This window comes from Salarias fasciatus, chromosome 15 (assembly GCF_902148845.1).
Source record: "Salarias fasciatus chromosome 15, fSalaFa1.1, whole genome shotgun sequence".
Taxonomy (NCBI): Eukaryota; Metazoa; Chordata; class Actinopteri; order Blenniiformes; family Blenniidae; genus Salarias; species Salarias fasciatus.
The window spans coordinates 1,972,443-1,990,880 of record NC_043759.1 but is presented as its reverse complement, the minus strand read 5'-3'; the positions used below and the strand labels follow the sequence as shown (position 1 = coordinate 1,990,880).

The 18,438-nt window shown below is 45.3% G+C and overlaps 1 protein-coding gene across 12 annotated transcripts in view; it reads right to left on the bottom strand.

The window, feature by feature from the left end:
- Positions 1-8,277: 8,277 nt before the first annotated feature.
- Positions 8,278-18,438, bottom strand: part of LOC115402422 (uncharacterized) — a 654,628-nt gene continuing 644,467 nt past the window's right edge. For 11 of the 12 annotated variants that reach the window (XM_030110961.1, XM_030110960.1, XM_030110966.1 and 8 more), the window contains 6 exons: positions 14,424-14,615; positions 12,513-12,715; positions 11,766-11,984; positions 10,559-10,786; positions 9,625-9,928; positions 8,278-8,623 (listed from right to left, as the gene is read on the bottom strand). In XM_030110961.1, the coding sequence (XP_029966821.1) occupies positions 8,610-8,623; positions 9,625-9,928; positions 10,559-10,786; positions 11,766-11,984; positions 12,513-12,715; positions 14,424-14,615 (1,160 nt within the window). In that variant the 3' untranslated portion in view covers positions 8,278-8,609. The remainder of the gene's footprint in view (positions 8,624-9,624; positions 9,929-10,558; positions 10,787-11,765; positions 11,985-12,512; positions 12,716-14,423; positions 14,616-18,438) is intronic. The other variant, XM_030110967.1, reaches the window with a different exon arrangement.

Here is an 18,438-nt window from a genome sequence, read left to right as displayed (position 1 = left end):
TGTCGTTCTCGGATAAAGATCTGCCGTCACCCCTTGATGACAGACTCTTTGAATGGCACCTCCTGCCGTCTGTCCTCCCTCCTACTGTGTCGTACAGTGTGAATAACAAATCCTGTGACTTTGATCTTGTGATTAGTTATGAAAATTAACATAATAAAGCATGATACAAATTTTATTACTGAAACTTATGGTTCACTGTAAAAAATGACTGTGAAATTCACAGTAAGTTACTGTGTATCCGTGTGTAAAGTTAGTTACTGTGAAAAAAATACTGTATAATAAGTAATTTGCAAAATACCATATATATCACGGTAGTAAACACAATACTGTATAAATTTACATCAGACTAAGGTTTACTGTATTAATTCACAGTAATGTCATCACTACCGTAAAAAACACTAATCAAGCATTACAGGAATGTGAAATTTAACAATAAAATCATGTGTACTGTAGGAAATCACAATGACCATAATTTTACTGTAGAAATTCACAATAATATATTGGAATTTACAGTAACATATTATTTACTGTAGGGAAAATCAGCAACTTGTACAGTACTGTAAACGTTAACAGTAACTATTGCAGTACTGTAGACATTCACAATAATACACTTGAATTTACAGTAACATATTATTTACAGCAGGGAATAGCAGTAACCTGTACATTACTGTAAAAGTTCACAGTAACCATTGCAGTACTGCAGAAAATCACAATATTGTGTAATACAGATACCTCGCACAGTTAAGTACTGTAAAAATTCACAGTAGTTTACTGTGTAGCCTGCTGTGGGGATTCATAGTAATTCATAGTATTAATTAAAACTGAATTTACTGTGACAAAAGGCACTTTTTTGACATTTTTAATTTGCTGATATGCTACAATAATGTGTTCATCATGGGGGTCCAGCCATGCATTGTGCAAAATCACAGAGTCGCAACATCTTGGTAAGTGTTAAAGGTCATGGGGGTCAAACAACTCACACACGCTTTGAGATATAAACATGAAATCTAAGTTTGTTGCTTATTAGACGGTCCTCTACCAGGATATTTTGGTCCCGTTGTGATAAAATCCCCAGGGGTCTACTTGGCTTCGCAAAGGTCCTACAGATTGGGGTGATCGACAGGGGTCTCATCACAAGTTTGTAGGTAAAGTTTCAAACGATTTGGTCTGTTTGTATGGAAATGGCGACCCCAGGGAGACCAAGGCATGCGGGCGTTTGAAGCCACGCCTCTCTAAAAGTAGGAGCCCGAACGCGATCGAATGCATATCTGTGCACTCACCTCAGGCCCCCAAACAACATATTCGATTTTCAGACCTCTGTGACTTTTGGAAATATGTTTTGCTGATGCAGGCTTTTCTGACTCAGGGGGTCTAAACGGTCATGAGTCTGAGAGCTTCTGATTTTTTGAATTTCAAATGGCCTGGTTCTGCACATGTGTTCCCTCGTATGTAGAAGGGAAACATTACTTCTGAGCATGCGCCAACTGCGGTGGCAGCAAGTCCGAGCAGCGCTAGTGTTTTTGTGTTTTTGGTGGTTGTTTTGTTTTGAAATGTGCTGGTCCAAGTACTCGAGGGATGAGCTCCTTGAGTTGAGGCGCACATCGAGGGGAATCAGTAGGGATGTCCCGATACAACTTTTTCACTTCCGATACGATACCGATATTGCAACCTTGAGTTTTGGCCGATGCCGATATTGGTCCGATACGATATCAGCGCGAATCATACATACTTTATTACTTAATTTTTAATGTGGAATGTTGGAAAAGGCTTGATCAAGTGATGTTAGACAGAGAACAGCAGTCAGCAAAAGTAGGTATGAGAAAAACTGACCCATTTATTATCAACCGATTGGTTACAAATTGGGCCTCACGGTGGCGCAGTGGTTAGCGCTCTTGCCTCACAGCAAGAAGGTCCTGGGTTCAAATACCGGCCGGGGCTCGGGGCCTTTCTGTGTGGAGTTTGCATGTTCTCCCCGTGTGTGCGTGGGTTCCCTCCAGGTACTCCGGCTTCCTCCCACGGTCCAAAAACATGCATGGTAGGTTAATTGATCACCCTAAATTGCCCCTAGGTATGAATGTGTAAGTGAATGGTTGTTTGTCTATATATGTCAGCCCTGCGACAGATTGGCGAACTGTCCAGGGTGTACCCTGCCTTCGCCCACAGCAGCTGGGATTGGCTCCAGCCACCCGCGACCCCGAAAGGGATGAAGCGGCGGAAAATGAATGAATGAATGGTTACAAACATTTTAACCTTCAACATAATATCTGCAGTGCTCTACAGCTGAATAAAATAAGAAAATAAATATATTAGAATATGCTGGAAAAAACCCTAAATAACTCCAATAAAACCAAATTATACTTTTAAAGTGCAAACAATTCCAGTCCTCTTCGGTTATGTTTTCCTGTCAGTATATGGTGGGAACAACTGAAGGCGAGGATGAAAACAACAAAAACAACAACACAATACTGTCCACTGTCCAACTGCTCAAACCTCATAGTTCACAGCTCCAGGTTCACTGACTGGCTCTTAGTCTACACTCAAAAAAAAAAAAAAAAACTTGCTTCAAACGTGCAATGAGGTTGGTCGTATTAAACTTTCCGGGTTCTCTGCTACCACAGGAAACTTCTGCATGACAAGCGTTGCACTCAGCTGTGGCGTCTCTGTCCGAGTTTATGGTAAAATACTGCCACAGAGCGACATCCTGCTCCTACAGTAGCGCACACACAGAGGCTGCAGTGTTGTGATCACATGGGCTCTGCATGCTGGATCAGAGATGTTCTATTGGCTGGATCCAGGTGCTCTTCTTCTTTGGCGTTTGTAGCAGACGGCACCAACGTTAAGGTACATTACTGCCACATACTGTTTGAGAATGTGAACCAGAGTCACCTCTGGATAGAAGTGCTAGAGCGGAAAATGGACTGCTTAACGGAGCGCTTATATCGGAGATTTTAGATTCAATCCGATAAATTCCGACACTCGCTTTTTGGCTGATATCGGACCAATATCCGATATCAATATCCAATCGGGACACCCCTAGGAATCAGGCATCCAATCCCGTGCGAGATCAAGAGGCCCTTCCGAGGATGCCGAGCTGGCGCTAGGCTAAAAGCTAAAAGGTGGAGGTACAAGCCCTTTGTGCCATCTATTATAATGGGTAATGTAAACTCTATGCCCAACAAGCGTGACGAGCTGGAAGCCCTGATGAAGTGTGAGAGTGCTTACCGGGAAGCTTCGTTATATCTGCTCACGGAGACCTGGATGAATGAGACCCTGCCGGACTCCGCTGTTAGCATCCCCGGCTTCACACTCGTCCGCACGGACAGAGCGGCGGAATCCTGCGGGAAAGCGAGGGGTGGTGGACTTGCCGCGCTGGTCAACAACAAGTGGTGCCATCCCGGTCACATCACGGTGAAAGATAAAATCTGTACCTGTGATGTAGAGCTCCTGGCAGTCGGATTAAGATCATATTATCTCCCCAGGGAGATCCACCTGGTCGCCGCCATTATTGTTTACATCCCGCCGCGTGCGTACGCGACGTCAGCGTGTGACGTCATCCAGGAGGCGGTATCCAGGATCCAGTCCTCACATCCAGAGGCGCTCATCATTATCTCAGGGGACTTCAACCATGTTGATGTGAGCCCTCATTTAGGGGCTTCACTCAATATGTGCAGTGTCCAACCAGACATAACACTCTGGACCTGTGTTACGTGAATGTAAGATCTGCTTACTCTGCCGTGCCTCTGCCTCCCCTTGGAAAGTCCGACCACAATCTCATACACCTCAGACCATCATACAAACCATCTGTGATGAGACCGCCTACAGTCAGGAGATCTTTTAGGCAGTGGACCCCCGAGACGACAGGCAGGCTGAGGGACTGTTTTGAATCCACAGATTGGAATCTGCTTGTGGGTTCAGACATGGACAATGACATCAATGAGAGCATGGTCTGTGTCACAGATGACATAAACTTCTGCACGGATGTGGCAGTGCCCCTGAAAACTGTGCACTGCTTCCCGAACAACAAGCCGTGGATCAAAAGTGACACAAAACATCTGCTGAACTGCAAGAACGAGGCTTTTAAGTCTGGTGACCGACAGAGAATGAGGACTGCTCAACATGACCTGAGGAGGGCCATGAGATAGGCCAGGAGGGAGGACAAAGCAGGACTGGAGAGGAAGCTGCAGGATCAGAGCTCCCGAGAGGTCTGGAAGGGCAGGAGAACCATTACTGGTTTCAAGGAGAAGGGATGTGTAACTCCTGGTGATGTGGACATGGCAGATGAGTTCAACCACTTTTACAACCGGTTTGACTCTGTACAAATACACACACACACTAACAGATGTCCACCCAGCAGCCACTCCACCTCGGCTGCTGTGACCTGCTCTTCTTCTCCACCCAGCGGCTGCTCCACCTCTGCTGACGCGCCGGCCTTCACTGTGGAGGAGGTGCGTGTGGAGCTGAGGAGGCCGCATGGACGGAAAGCTGCAGGGCCTGATGGGATATCACCGCGGCTGCTGAGGGAGTGTGCGTCAGAGCTGGCTGTGCCTCTCCAAACCATCTTCAATCGGAGTCTTCAGACTGGACGTGTCCCTGCGTTGTGGAAGACCTCATGCCTTGTCCCAGTGCCCAGGGGAGCCAGGCCTGCAGGGATGAAGGACTACAGACCAGTGGCCCTAACATCCGTGGTAATGAAGACTTTTGAGAGGCTGCTGCTCCGGCTGCTCAAACCTCAAGTGGAGGTGGACCCCCTTCAGTCCGCCTATCAGGACAGCATGGGAGTGGACGATGCGGTCTTGTTTCTGGTCCATCGGCCGCTCTCCTTTCTGGAGGGAGCTGGAGGCTGTGAGGTTGATGTTTTTCGACTTTACAAGCGCCTTTGATATCATCCAGCCTCAGCTACTGAAGGGGAAGCTTGAGAGGATGGGAGTGGATCCTCTCTTTGTTCGCTGGATCCACAACTACCTGACTCTGAGGTCACAATACGTCCGGCTTGGGGGATGTGTATCTGGGACCCTGATGAGCAACACTGCTGCACCGCAGGGGACTGTACTATCTCCCTTTCTCTTCACACTGTACACTGCTGACTCTGCTCATAGATCTGCTGCGTGTCATGTGCAGAAGTATTCAGATTACACTGCAATTGTCGCATGTGTGAAGGGTAGGGATGAAAAAGAGTACAGCGAGCTCATAACGGGATTCACCACCTGGAGCAGGGACAATGGTCTTATTCTGAACACCTCTAAGATGACGGAGTTGATCATTGACTTTGGCAGGAAGGCCTCTCATAAACCTGTCATCATCAACGGAGAGAGTATTGAGGTTGTTCACACCTACAGATACTTGGGTGTGCACCTTGATTACAAACTGGACTAGTCAGAGCAGCTCGGGCCCTGTATAAGAAAGGACAGAGCAGGCTGTTTTTCCTGAGGAGACTTAAATCCTTTGACGTGTGTGGTGACATGCTGGACATTTTCTACCAGTCTGTTGTTGCAGGTGCTGTTTTCTTTGGGGTTGTCTGTTGGGGTGGCAGTATGACAAAAAGAGACAGCAGTCGGCTGGACAGACTGATCAGGAGGTGTGTGTCTGTGATGGGGAGGAAGGTGGACTCTGCTGGATCAGTCCTGGAGAGGAGGATGAGGCTCTAATGCAGGGTATCTGGAAGAACCCCAAACATCCACTGCACCACAGTCGCAGCTCAGAAGAGTGACCGGAGTAACAGGCTGCTGTCACTGCGCTGCAGAACTGAGGCTTCAAGAGGTCGTTCATCCCCTCAGCAGTCAGGCTGTTCAACAGATGTGCCTGAGCCGAACTGAGTACACTATGAACACTATAAGCACTTTATTACTACTTTATTGTACTGTTATTTATTTATTTGATTGTGAATGATTTATGTGTTTGCTGCTGGACACCTGAATTTCTCACTTGGGAGATTAATAAAGTTTTTATCTATCTATCTATCTATCTATCTATCTATCTATCTATCTATCTATCTAATTAAGAAAACCACTGGTAACTGGGGTATCATTCCACCGGATTATTGTGCAGTGAACCCTAAGGATCATCTGACCCGAGTTTTGGGTCTGTGGGGTCAAAGGTTTTTGCATGGCAGAGAAAATGCAGTTTTTTGAACTCTTGATTTGAACTAGACAAATCCCTCACGTGGAAATTATGGGAGGGGTTCGGGCCAGGCACCCGGACTCATCACGTGACACGAAAGGCCTGAAAAGAGGTCAATTTGGTCATTTGCAGGTCCAAAAGAGATAGTTTAGTAAATAAAAATAGTTACCCCCATTTTATTTATTTATTTATTTATTTATTTATTTATTTATTTATTTATTTTCTAAGGTCACTTTCCTATTGATAAAAGTCTGTTAAGGGCTTGCACCGCTTAAAGAAAAAAAAAGAAAATTTGTCAGTCCGCGGTGTCCGTGACATTATTTATATGGTCGTAATTTGAGGCATGAATTAACGACCGCTGTCGTCGTTTTCTAGGGGAGGACAGTCTCAACAGAACAGTTGTGTCTGAAAGACAGTTTGCGATGCAAGTTGGAGATTAAAGACAGCAGCAACATGAACTCCAGGCTGCCATTGTCAGGTATTTCATCATTCAGCCTATCTTCTCTCTCTTTTTTTTTGTGACGCAGTAGACCAGGGGTGCCCAGTCCTCTTCCTGCAGAGCCCCTATCCAGCATGTTTAGTTCTCTCTCTGCTTCAACACAGCTGAATCTAATGATTCTGTCATCTCCAAGCACCGAACAAAACCCGGAGATGAGCCTGTCATTGCGTTCAGTGGTGGAGAGTTTCTGAGGTGGGGAGGAAGGTGGACTCTGTTGGAGCAGAGCTTCATCATTCTTCAGTTTCAGTCCATATTCTCAGTGTTAACCAGCAGTGTGTTCATAAACCAGACAGCGTCAGACGGTATAAACTTCTTGCCGAGCGGCAGCCTTTAATCGGCGCTGCTTGATTAAATTTTATATCATTGATTTATGTTGTTAATCAGTGTTTGGTGGAATCACTCCTAAAGCCCTCCTCTCTCGCCCACCAAGCTGTTTTCTGCTCTTTCATTGCAAATTATTTACAGAAAATGAAGCACAGGCAGTACTATGTTAATATCTTTTAGTATTGGAGTTCATTTTGTATTTCTTTTCATGTCTTGGCCCCCAACTGTGCTCGTATCACCTGAAACACTACCAGGTATGAACAGGGCCTGTGTTTGGGTTCACCTCGGTCGTTGACACATGGACTCATCTGGCTTCACCACATCTGATGATTTCATTCTTGTGTGAATCAGTGTGAATCTGGTTGTGGGTTCTCCATTTGAGGGAAGTGATTGAACCATTGAAGTTACATTAAAGGAATACTCCACCCAAAAAACGATTTGGCCTCATTTTCTACTCACCCTCATGCTGAGAAACACTCTGGAGCACTTTTTTGATGTTTCAAATGCAGCTGGAGATGTTTGGGGACTTTCGTAGTCAACAAACAGGGACCGACAGAGCCCGACAGAAAAAACGGTCCATAAAGTCCACAAAACGTTCCCATTTTCCTTCATACTGCTCGTCCGCTGTAATCCAAGTGTCCTGAGCGCGTAACGTCCATAATTAATTCTTAACGAGGTAATTTAGTACATTTTAAGAGCCCAAACAGTGCGCTCTCATACAGCTCCATTGCATGTCTGCACGCGCACCCTGAACTACGGAAGCCGCGGCAGACCAAGCAACACGCTTGTGCCCTTTCAGCAGGACACCGAATTCAAAGCTTTAAAACAGAAGCCAATCACTTTTGTGATTGTCCACAGCTCGGTCACTCACAGCAGAATATAAACAGTGGAACTTCTTCTTCTACGCTTGCAATTTAGAAAAGCAGTCGCTGAAAGCGGCAAGCGTCTGGCTTGGTCTGCCGCGGCTAACGTAGTTCAGGGTGCGCGCGCAGACGTGCATTGGAGCAGTAGAGAGCGCACTGTTTGGGTTCTTAAAATATACTAAATTACCTCGTTAAGAATTAATTTTGTACGTTACCGCTCTGGACACTTGGATTACAGCGGACGAGCAGTATGAAGGAAAATGGGAACGTTTTGTGGACTTTATGGACCATTTTTTCTGCCGGGCTCAGTCGGTCCCTGTTTGTTGACTACGAAAGTCCCCAAACATCTCCAACTGCATTTGAAACATCAAAAAAGTGCTCCAGAGTGTTTCTCAGCATGAGGGTGAGTAGAAAATGAGGCCAAATCGTTTTTTGGGTGGAGTATTCCTTTAACTAAATCCAGACAACAACCTGTCACCTTGAGAATTTATTAAGAAACAAAACCTTTGACCATTCGTAGGTAGACTGATGCTAGCAGCTGTTGCAGTGAAGAAACAGAATTGGAAATAAACTGCATTAAATTTTCAAGCATGACTTCAAGAGTTCGACTCCCAAAGACCAGATTTAAGACCCAAAGATCAACATCAGCCTCAGCTCCATCACTCAGTCCCTCCAGCAGCTCCACCCTTCAGTTTGATCCCTTCACATCCACATGATCCACATGTTGGGATTCTTCCAGCTTTGGTCTCACAGGATGATCATCTGTGTTTCAGTGGAGCTGAAAAGGTTCAGATTCCATTTTTACTTCAGCTCAGAGAATCTGGAGACAAAAAGAAAAAGAAGACGAGGAGTTCTTTATAGATTTAACTGATATGACTCAAAACCAGCTGGATTTGAGCAAAGAAACTTTCTACATTCAAACATCAACTTTTAAAAAATGTCAGTTTACGCAGAAACAGCAGAAACTCTGAGAACCATGTAGTTTTCATGTTGCTCCACTAGGTGGAGCCCTCAATGAGTCCTGGTTCCAACAGCTGGTTCTACTGATGGACTTTATGATGATAGATTCATTTAATTCAGGTGTGTTGGAGCAGGAGAACACTGACAACATGGAGGACTGTGGCCCTTCAGGACCAGGTCCAGGACTACAGCAGGACCAGGAGAGCCCAGCCAGAGAAGTGAGCTGGTCCTGCTCCACTGGAGCTCAGCAGCCCGGCTCAGGACTCAGTCCCATCCTGACGGAGCGACAGCAGATGATGGAGCAGCTGGCTGACTGCACCACCAGCAGCAGCAGCTCAGAGGCTTCTGAAACTCTGGAACTCACAGCTCAGCTTCCATCTTCATCACATCAGCGCCGTCTGGCTGTCGTCACATGTGGAGCTCAGGAGAGCTGCTCCCACATTCCCGTCTGCAGAATCTCCACTTCCTCTTTCATGCAAACAAACCTTGATTGGATCAGACTCTCAGTGTTGATCATGAAACTACAACTGTTTCACTTTTTAGCTAAAAACTCCTGATTCATCAAGTCTGACTGAAGCACGGAGGAGGAATCATCAGGATTCTGGCTGCCTGCTCGCATCGGGTCCTGGCTGACTCTCCAACATCACATCTGAGGACTTCATCAAACCAAAGCCAGGTCCAACCTGTGTGGGGTCTGCATGTTCTACCTGAGCTGCTTCAGGAACATCTTGGAGTCTTTCAGCTTCCTGCCTGCTGCCTTCCTGACTGGAGAACTTTGATCTCTATGAACAGACCTCAGTGTGGAGGAACACTGGAACACTGTGGAACCATGTGGTTCCTCCTGGACTGAAGGTTTCTTACCTCCATGTTGCTGCAGTTCTGAGTTCCAGCTGCAGACATGGCGTTGAGGTGCTCCGTCACTTTCTGCAGGATCTGAACCATCACTGGACTGGGATTTGGCAGGAAAACCAACTTGTTGCTTCAGCTTTGCCACTTCTTTCTGTAATTCAGTGTTTTGATTTTTCAGAGCTTCCATTTGATTTTTCAGATGATGCTTTTCTTTAGCAGTTTGATTTTTCAGAGCTTCCATTTCCCCCAGCAGGCCCTGGAGGATCTTCTGCAGTGAAATGTCCTGCGACCCACTTGGACCAGCTGGTGGAGATGTCTGGAGGAGGGGAAAAAAGATAAGAACCAAAGTTAAAAAAAAAAAAAAAAAGTATAAATACATCAATAAAATTCAACAGCTGAACCATCTGTCACTGACTGGAAGTGGGCGTGGCTCCAGGAGGAAGAATATCAATGATTAAAAATGATAAGTTATTGGAATAAAACAGAAAAGCTGAAAATTACTAAAAAAATGAAAGTACAACAATTTAACTGAAAATGAATGGCAGATGTATGAAATGGAAATAATCACAGAAAACAAGATGATGGAAAACAGAACAGAAGCAGGAATAAAATATGTGAGGTGACAGAAGAAAATTACATGAAAAATAACAAAATGTAATCAATAAAAATAAATCAAAAGACAACAGTGGTGAGAAAGTGTAAAACAGAAAACTAGAATTTAAAATTCAGAGTGAAATAGGAAAAATAAATAAATTAGAAAGAGATGCATCAACACCATTATCAGTATCGATTATTGGATATCAGGTCTGAAGCTGCAGGAACTTTCTAAAAGCTCCTGGATGCGACCAGACCAGAGAACATCTGTCAACATCAGCAGCTATTAACAGACCTCAGTGTGGAGGAACACTGGAACCCTGAAGTTCCTCCTGGACAGAAGGTTCCTCACCTCCATGCTGTCAGTGTTCTCCTGATCCGTGGATCCAGGTTCTCCTCTGACATCTGGAGCAGCTGGAACTTCATTGGACTTGGCTTTGACAAGAGGATCAACTTCCTGCTTCAACTCTGCCACGTCATTCTCTAATTTCTTCATTCTTTTTGGAATTTGCCAACTGCAGGAGAAATTTTCAATTTCCTCCCGTAACCTCTTCAGACCATCCTGTTGAGGCGTCTGCAGCTTGAAGTGAAACAAAGCAGAAAGTAAATCAATACCAAAGCAAACCAGGAACTATTGGAACAAAACAAAATGTCAGCTGAGACTGACAACCAGGAAGTGGGCGTGGCTTCAAGGAAACAACAGAGTGAAGAATTTAAATGGTGGTGGCTCTGATGGAGGTCTGGTGGCGGTGGTGGAGGTCTGAGTGTGTTGGAGGTCTGGAGGTGGTGGCCTGGTGGTGCTGGAGGTCTGGTAGCTGTGTCATCCTCCTGTCCGGTCCACTGTGTTCCTGGTGGTTGTCAGGACCCTTTGGGTCCCGCCCCCTGGCTGGGTCTCCCATCCTCTCCTGTGTCCATGTCTTCCCCTGTGTGCACCATCAGCACCACCTGATGTCTGTCTGCCTCATCTCATGTTTGAATCCTATCGTGTCTTGTCTCCGCCCCCTGCTCAAGCTGACTGTCTCTTTGTTCTGTTCTGGTTCAGCTTGTTTCCTCTTGTGCTCCCGGTCATTAATGCAGCCTGTAACTCTACTTTGGACTTCTCACCTGAGGACTTTCAATCAATTCAGAACTCCACCCTTGTGTTCAGCTGCGTTTGGGTCCAGTCCTCTGGTCGTGGCAGTGGTGGGGTTACTTTGCCACAAATGTCCTGTTAGGGGATCCTACCCTGCACTGGCTCAAGTCCACGAGGCTTCAGACCAGAGTAAATTTCCTCTTTTGTGTGTGTGGTACCACTAAATATATACTTATTGGATAAGAATGTACATTTTTAGGATGAGAACCACGCCTCCTGGCTTTATTGATTAAAACAAAAAAAAAAAAAAAAAAACGCCCAGGGTGGCGTTGTTGAGCTCCGTAACTAATACTTCTCCCACCGTCATCCTATCCTCGCCACACAGACCAGACAGATGTTTCTCCAGATGTGATGATCTCTATGAACAGACCTCCGTGTGGAGGAACACTGGAACTGTGTATTTCCTCCTGGACAGCAGAGTTCTTACCTCCATGTTGTCAGTGTCGTTCTCCTGATCCATGGATCCAGGTTCTCCTTCACGGTCTGCAGGAACTGGACCATCACTGGACTGGGCTTTGACAAGAAAATCAACTTGCTGCTTCAGTTCTGCCACGTCATGCACCATTTCCTTAAAATTCTCTGGTGTTATCCAGTTGAAGAAGGAGTTTTTGAAGCCCTCAACCACGCCTTGATCAGACTGATGAGTCTTTGGTTTAATGAAAAGAAAAACAAAAAACAAAAAGTCAATCAATATCACAGTAAACCACTCAGCATTTGAACAAAACTTCCAAAACCTCAACAGTTCAACCATCTGCGTCACTGTGACTGATAAACCAGGAAGTGGGCGTGGCTTCAGGGAAACAGGGTGAAGAATTGAAATGAATCGAAATGAATAAAACCAAAAGGAAACAGAAGAAAACAGAAATGGATCAAATTCGTACAAATCAATAGAGTGGAGTCGCAAAGCTCCTCGATACACCCTGGTGAGTTTGACATGAAGTCTTTGAAGTCTTTAGTCATCTTCATCATCATCATCATCATCATCATCATCAGGTAGACCAGAGAGCTGTTCAACATTTCTCCAGATCTGATGATCTCTGTCAACAGGCCTCAGTGTGGAGGAACACTGGAACTGTGTGTTTCCTCCGGGACAGGAGGTTCCTTACCTTCGTGTGTTCAGTGTTCTGAACAAAACTGAAATAATCTGGAGCGGAACTGGAATTTAAACAGGTACCTTTGAGGTGAAGGCTCTGAAGAACTCCATGACATTTTTCTCCATGTTCTTGTTGAGTTGACAGCTGAGCAGCTTGTTCTGGTGGAACAGACAGTCCAGAGTCAGTCGGACTCTCGGGTCTGTCACCAGTCTGCGACTCGGAGGAATCACTTGTTCAGGATTGAAGGTGTGATGCATCACCACCAGAACGACTGCTTTACCAGCTGGAAACACAATGATTAGCATTAGCATGACTCAAAAGACGTTAGCTTCTCTCTTTTAGAGCTATCTGCATGTTAGGCGTTTACCTCATTGTCATTACTTCATAAGTGTGTTTCTTCAAGAAGAGCCTACGTGCAGATTATAAAGCATCTTCCTCCTCTCACGTTCACATTTTAGAGCATCTTCCTCCAGTAACATCCAGGTTATAAAGCAGCTTCCTCCCTCTTTCATACTAATTATTGAGCATCTTTCTCCTCTAGCATCCAGATCACCAGTCATTAGACTCATCCACACAGAGCTAGCAGCTCAGCTAATGCTGCTACAGTCATACCTGTCAAGTTATAAGGTTTCGCCATATTTTAATACGGGGAAAATGCAATTTTTGCAAATACGAGCGTATTGCATTTCTGTACAGCAAAGAAAAAAAATTATACAGCAAAAAAATATATATATTGTCACGGTGCGGGAAGGAAGGACCCAAGCGCAGACCACCAGGGGGATCAAAAACTCCTTCGATTAAAAAAAAACAAAAAAAAAAAACAGGAAAGCAGGAACACAGGAATGAGCTGAGCTGAGCTGATACGCAGGCGAGGACACACCAACAGAACACCTGGACAGACCCACAAGGAACCGACGAGAAACAGCAAGGAAAGCAGGGCTTCAGTAGCAGGGAACACAAGCGTCACACATTAGGGCGGTCAGGAGGCAGGTGACTGGGCAGGAGGACAGAGGACCAGGCAAACACAGAACAGGCCCCGAGCGCCCCCATCTGGCCGCAGAGGTACAGGCTATGACAAATATTGAGAGAACTTAAAATCAGATGAACAGTAACTGGATGCCGGGCTGTCAGTCAAGGTCACGGCCAGGTTTGTGTGTTTGTGATTGGTTGGGGGGCCGGCTTCTGTCTGCCATAGTTTTGATTGGTTGAACGGAGAGCGAGGAGCTTTAATTTTGTTTGTGGGGAGCCAGGGGTGAGGGAGAGAGGCAGGTTGGTGAGGAAGTCCTGCAGGAAAGATGACAGGTGCCACACTAGGGGTTTTTTTTGTGTGTGTGTGTGTGTGTGCTGGTGGCCTATGTATGAACCAGGACACATTCTGAGTGTTCCGGACCTGTTCCTTAGTCCTGAGTGGTGAGCTGTGGTGGATCCACTGAGGACCGACTGAACACGGACTGAACGTCCGATCTGTTCCACCCAGTGGCCGAAGACAGCAGGACTTTTAAAAACTCTTTAATTAAAGGTGTATACATCTAGCTGACAATTAACTATAACTTTAACCATTAACTGTATTCAGAATTATTTTTATTGTGTACTTTCAATTTGAGCACTCTATCTTGTGCTAATGTAAATTTGAATTTTTTTTAAATGTACCTTTAAATAAATGTGTTTAAAATACATCATGTTGCAGTTGTTGTTGTTTGTTGGTTTTTTTGCTTCAGTTTTCTTTCATCTGCTTATAAATACAGTGTTTAAGCAGTCAGTAGAAGAGTGAAAGCCCCCCCAACAAAGGAGGTATGAGGTTTGCCTTGACAGGTGTGTACAGTGGAACATTCCTTTGATGGATTCATGACCAAGTCCAGTTAATCTGATTCTGTTTCTCTAAGTTGTTGCAATAGAAATTATGTAAAAAGAAGCAGAGAAAAGAAAAATCCAATCGACAAATGTGTCAGAGGAACTGACAGGTCAAGAACGCCAAATGAGACATTTCTTACTAAGAAGATGATTCATGGCCTCATGGACATTCACTCCAACCCGAGAAGAGATGGGACAGAAAACCAGACAGTAGTCAGCGTCTTCAGGAGATCTCGCTTCAGTTTGACCCACAGATTTAAAGGTTCTAACAACAGACTGATGAGCTCCGTTTGTTATTCCTGCCAGGATGATGAAGAACTTCTTCCAAGAAGCTAAAAATGAATAAAACACGTTTAAGAGAAAAATTAAGTCAAACTGTAAACGATCAGTTAAACGATCAGTTAAAAAGATCAGGTAAAACAGTTCGCAGAGAATTACTCAATGCAATTTGAAAAGTCAACATCAATCCACCATGTAACACACACTGAACAATTACCACATACCATGACACACACACACACACACCCCGTTGAACCAGTTCTCAGTATGAACGAAACAGATTTCTCACCTGGAGCTTCGTCCTTTGACTCGTCTCTGAAAACACACAGAGGAAGTTGAGGTGAACACAGTTCAACACGGTGACAGGAGATGAAGCTGCAGCGTCTCAGACGCCTCTCTCACTTTTCTACAAGACAGTAAAACAAAAACCAGATACCTGAGAGGAGGCCGTTCTGCCATGTCTGCGTCCCTGTTTGTCCTCCGCACCGAAATTCCTTCAGTGTCACTTCACAGTTTGGAGGAGGAGCTGCAGGAGGGACGGAACTGAATCATCAAGTCCTTCATCACTAAAGAGTCATTTCAGGTTAAAGTGTCCTCCTGAGTTACTGAGTCCCCTCCCTCTCTCTCTCTCTCTCTGTCCATCTCTGGACCTTCCTTCAGCACTTCTGACGGTCCAGCTGGAACTTTCTGGTCTTTCTGTCCACATCCAGTCTTAATCCAGAGATTGTTTCCTGTCTGAAATCCACCTCTTGGTCGTCTCTGACTTTCTTCTGTCTGACATTCCTCAAACTGCAGCTGGAGCAGAAAGTCTCCACCTCTAGTTTGGATGCGATGCAGACATGTGGGCCGGATGTTGGACGTAGTCCATTTAGACACATTGGATAAAGGGGTAACAGCTGGTCTGCTGGCAACGTGCCATCAGGACGTCCCTCTCCCCTCGATCCCCAACCGGGCGCCGTGTCGTAGCTCCCATTCAGAGACTCACAGGCCGGGGCTCTGGAGCTCTGAAATGTCTTCCACATTCGTCCTGTCAGGACACGTCCCAGCGGGTCGTGTTCTGACAGGATGGCTTTCAGCAAACCCACACCAGCTCACCACCTCTCGCCGTGGGAAACACCAGAGAAGTGGAGAGTCCAGCCCGGCTCGAGAGGTTGGGTTCCAGAGCCCCGGCTGTGTGGAGGTGAGCCCGACTATATCTAGCCGGTACCTCTCCACCTCCCTCACCAGCTCGGGCTCCTCCCCCCCAATGAGGTGACATTCCTTGTCCCTAGAGCTAGTCTCTGTGTCTGAGGACCGGGTCGCCGGGCACCCTGCCATCCACCGCCACCCAGTCCACATTGCACCCGCCCCCTGCGGTTCCCTCAGCAGGTGGTGGGGTCCGCCGAATGGTGGGCCTACGTCGTCCCGTGGGCCTACATCGTCTCGCTTGCGAGCCCCAACCCCAGGCCTGGCTCCAGGGTGGCGCCCCAGCAGCGCCATACCGGGCGACGTCACGGTCCTTGATTTGACCTTTCTCACGGGGATTTACTGACCTGCTGTTAGGCTGACCCGCCACCCAGGACCTGTTTGCCATGGGAGACCCTACCAGGGGCATAAAGCCCCGGACAACATATCTTCTGGGATCAGGCGGGCGCTCAAACTCCCCACCACTTTAAGGTGGCAGGTCAGGGGGGAGCGGTGGGTCTATGGTTTTTGTTTTATTTATTTTTTTATAAACTGCATTGAATATGTGACTGTCTCAGATGAGACCAGATACGGACACTGACAAACTGTTTGGTGTTTCAAATGAAGAAAAATACCTCAAGTTCTGAAAAGTTGCTGTTCAGCAAGTTCCCTTTTTCTTATTGAATAAATGGTTTCTTTTGGTTACGCAAAAAAAATTTAATCTAAAATCATTGAAAAAAAAGTGTCACAATAACTGAAAAGGCTATCCTGAAGCACCAGGCTATCCTGTACAAACCCAGTGAACGACCGAGGACATCAACGGTAAAAAGAAAACTAGTAATACTACATTATACTCCAACTCAGAATTCCTCTTTGTGTTACAGTTTTTCAACTGGCATTATAAGCATGGACTATTTAACATTTTAAAGTTTTCTTGAACATCACCAGAGAACTGCTGAGCTTCAAATCATCAGTGAGTCGTTTCCACAGTTTGATGCCCAAAACTGAAACACATCTATGTTTTATACTGGTCCTCATTTCACATGTTTCAAACAAATATAAACCTCTAAAATTATAGTTTCCTGCTCTTAATTTGAAAAATGTCTGAGTGCAAACATGAAGGCTTTGTTTCCCAACACACGCACACACACACACACACACACACACACACACACACACACACACACACACACACACACACACACACACACACACACACACACACACACACAAAACCTCTTTAGATGTACAATATCAAGGAATTTTGAAGTGATAGACCCTATAGATAACTGATTGGTGACTTCTCAATATTCAACTCTATTCGTTATTCTGAAAGATTTTTTCTGTATTTTAAAAATTGTGTCCGAAGATTTTTTCATAAGCATTTCCCCAAACTTCAGCCCAGTGTGACATGTAGGGCAGCACAAGAAAAGAGTCCAGCATGCAGACGGTTTTTACGGAGCAAATCCTTGAATTTCTAAAGAACTGCCATGGATTTAGATAATTTACATTGGTGTATTCTACATGTGTCTTCCAATGCAGGTCATGGAAATTGGTTTCACTGACTCTTTCAATTGCAATACCATTTAGATTTAATTTTCTAACACAGCTGGCCCTCATACCACCAAACAGCATAAAATTAGTTTTATTTTCATTTGGGGACAATTTTTTTGAAGTCAAACCATATTTTTAAAATGATCAGTTCTCCTTCTATTGTTTTTAGTAATTGTTTAACGTGATCCCCTGAACAAAATAAATTTGTGTCATTTGTAAACATTACAAACTTTAAAACATTAGAAACTGTGTAGATATTATTTAAATAAAGCATAAATAACTGAGGTCCCAAAACTGAACCCTGTGGTACTCCACAGGTTGCCCTCCTCAGATGTGATTTGATGTTATTCATTTGTACAGAATGAAACTTTAGGAGCCAAATATGGGAAAATGGGTTCACATGACCGAGAGGTGGCGCTGAGGTTATGCAAGGGGAGATCACCTGTTGCAATAGGAGGGCGGATGTGACTCCAGAAGGGCAAACAGGTTTTTGAATGCTGTGGAGACGCTGTGATGTTGTGGACACACTGGAGATGCTGTGCAGCGGTGGAGCTGTCAGACAGCCGTCAGGCCACTGTCTTTGGCGTCTAACTGGAATCCGTTTGGCTCAATGGGAGATCATTCTGCTGTATCTTCACAGGACTCAAATAAGTCACGCTTTGCTGCAAACAGCTGGCATGTTGCCATCGTTTGAGCCCCGTGCCGCCATAAGAGTTGAATCTAAGAGGCGGTGAGAGTCAAGAACGCATCAGCCACGTCCAACTCGGGTCAACATCCCCCCCAGCAGCCAGGATCAGACTGTGCTGCTTTATTGCGAGTATCTAAATAACCTTTTAACCAATGAAGTGCAGCACCTCATGTGCCATGTTTGTCACATTGCTGCAGGAGTAATGAGTGATCAATCATACTAAATGCCTCATGTGAATCAATAAACACACCCACAACATGCTACTTTTCACCAGTTGCTTCTGCTGTATTTTCTTCAGATTCCATCACTGCCATCATGTGGATGGATTGCTCCTGAAGCCATGCTGATGCTCATTTAATAACTCATATTTCTCAACAAAAGCATCGCGTCTGTCTGCGTATCGGTAACCGGGGTTAAATTCCCCAGTGTTTCCTACTTTTAGTCGGCCCTCAAACGCACCATGTCACATG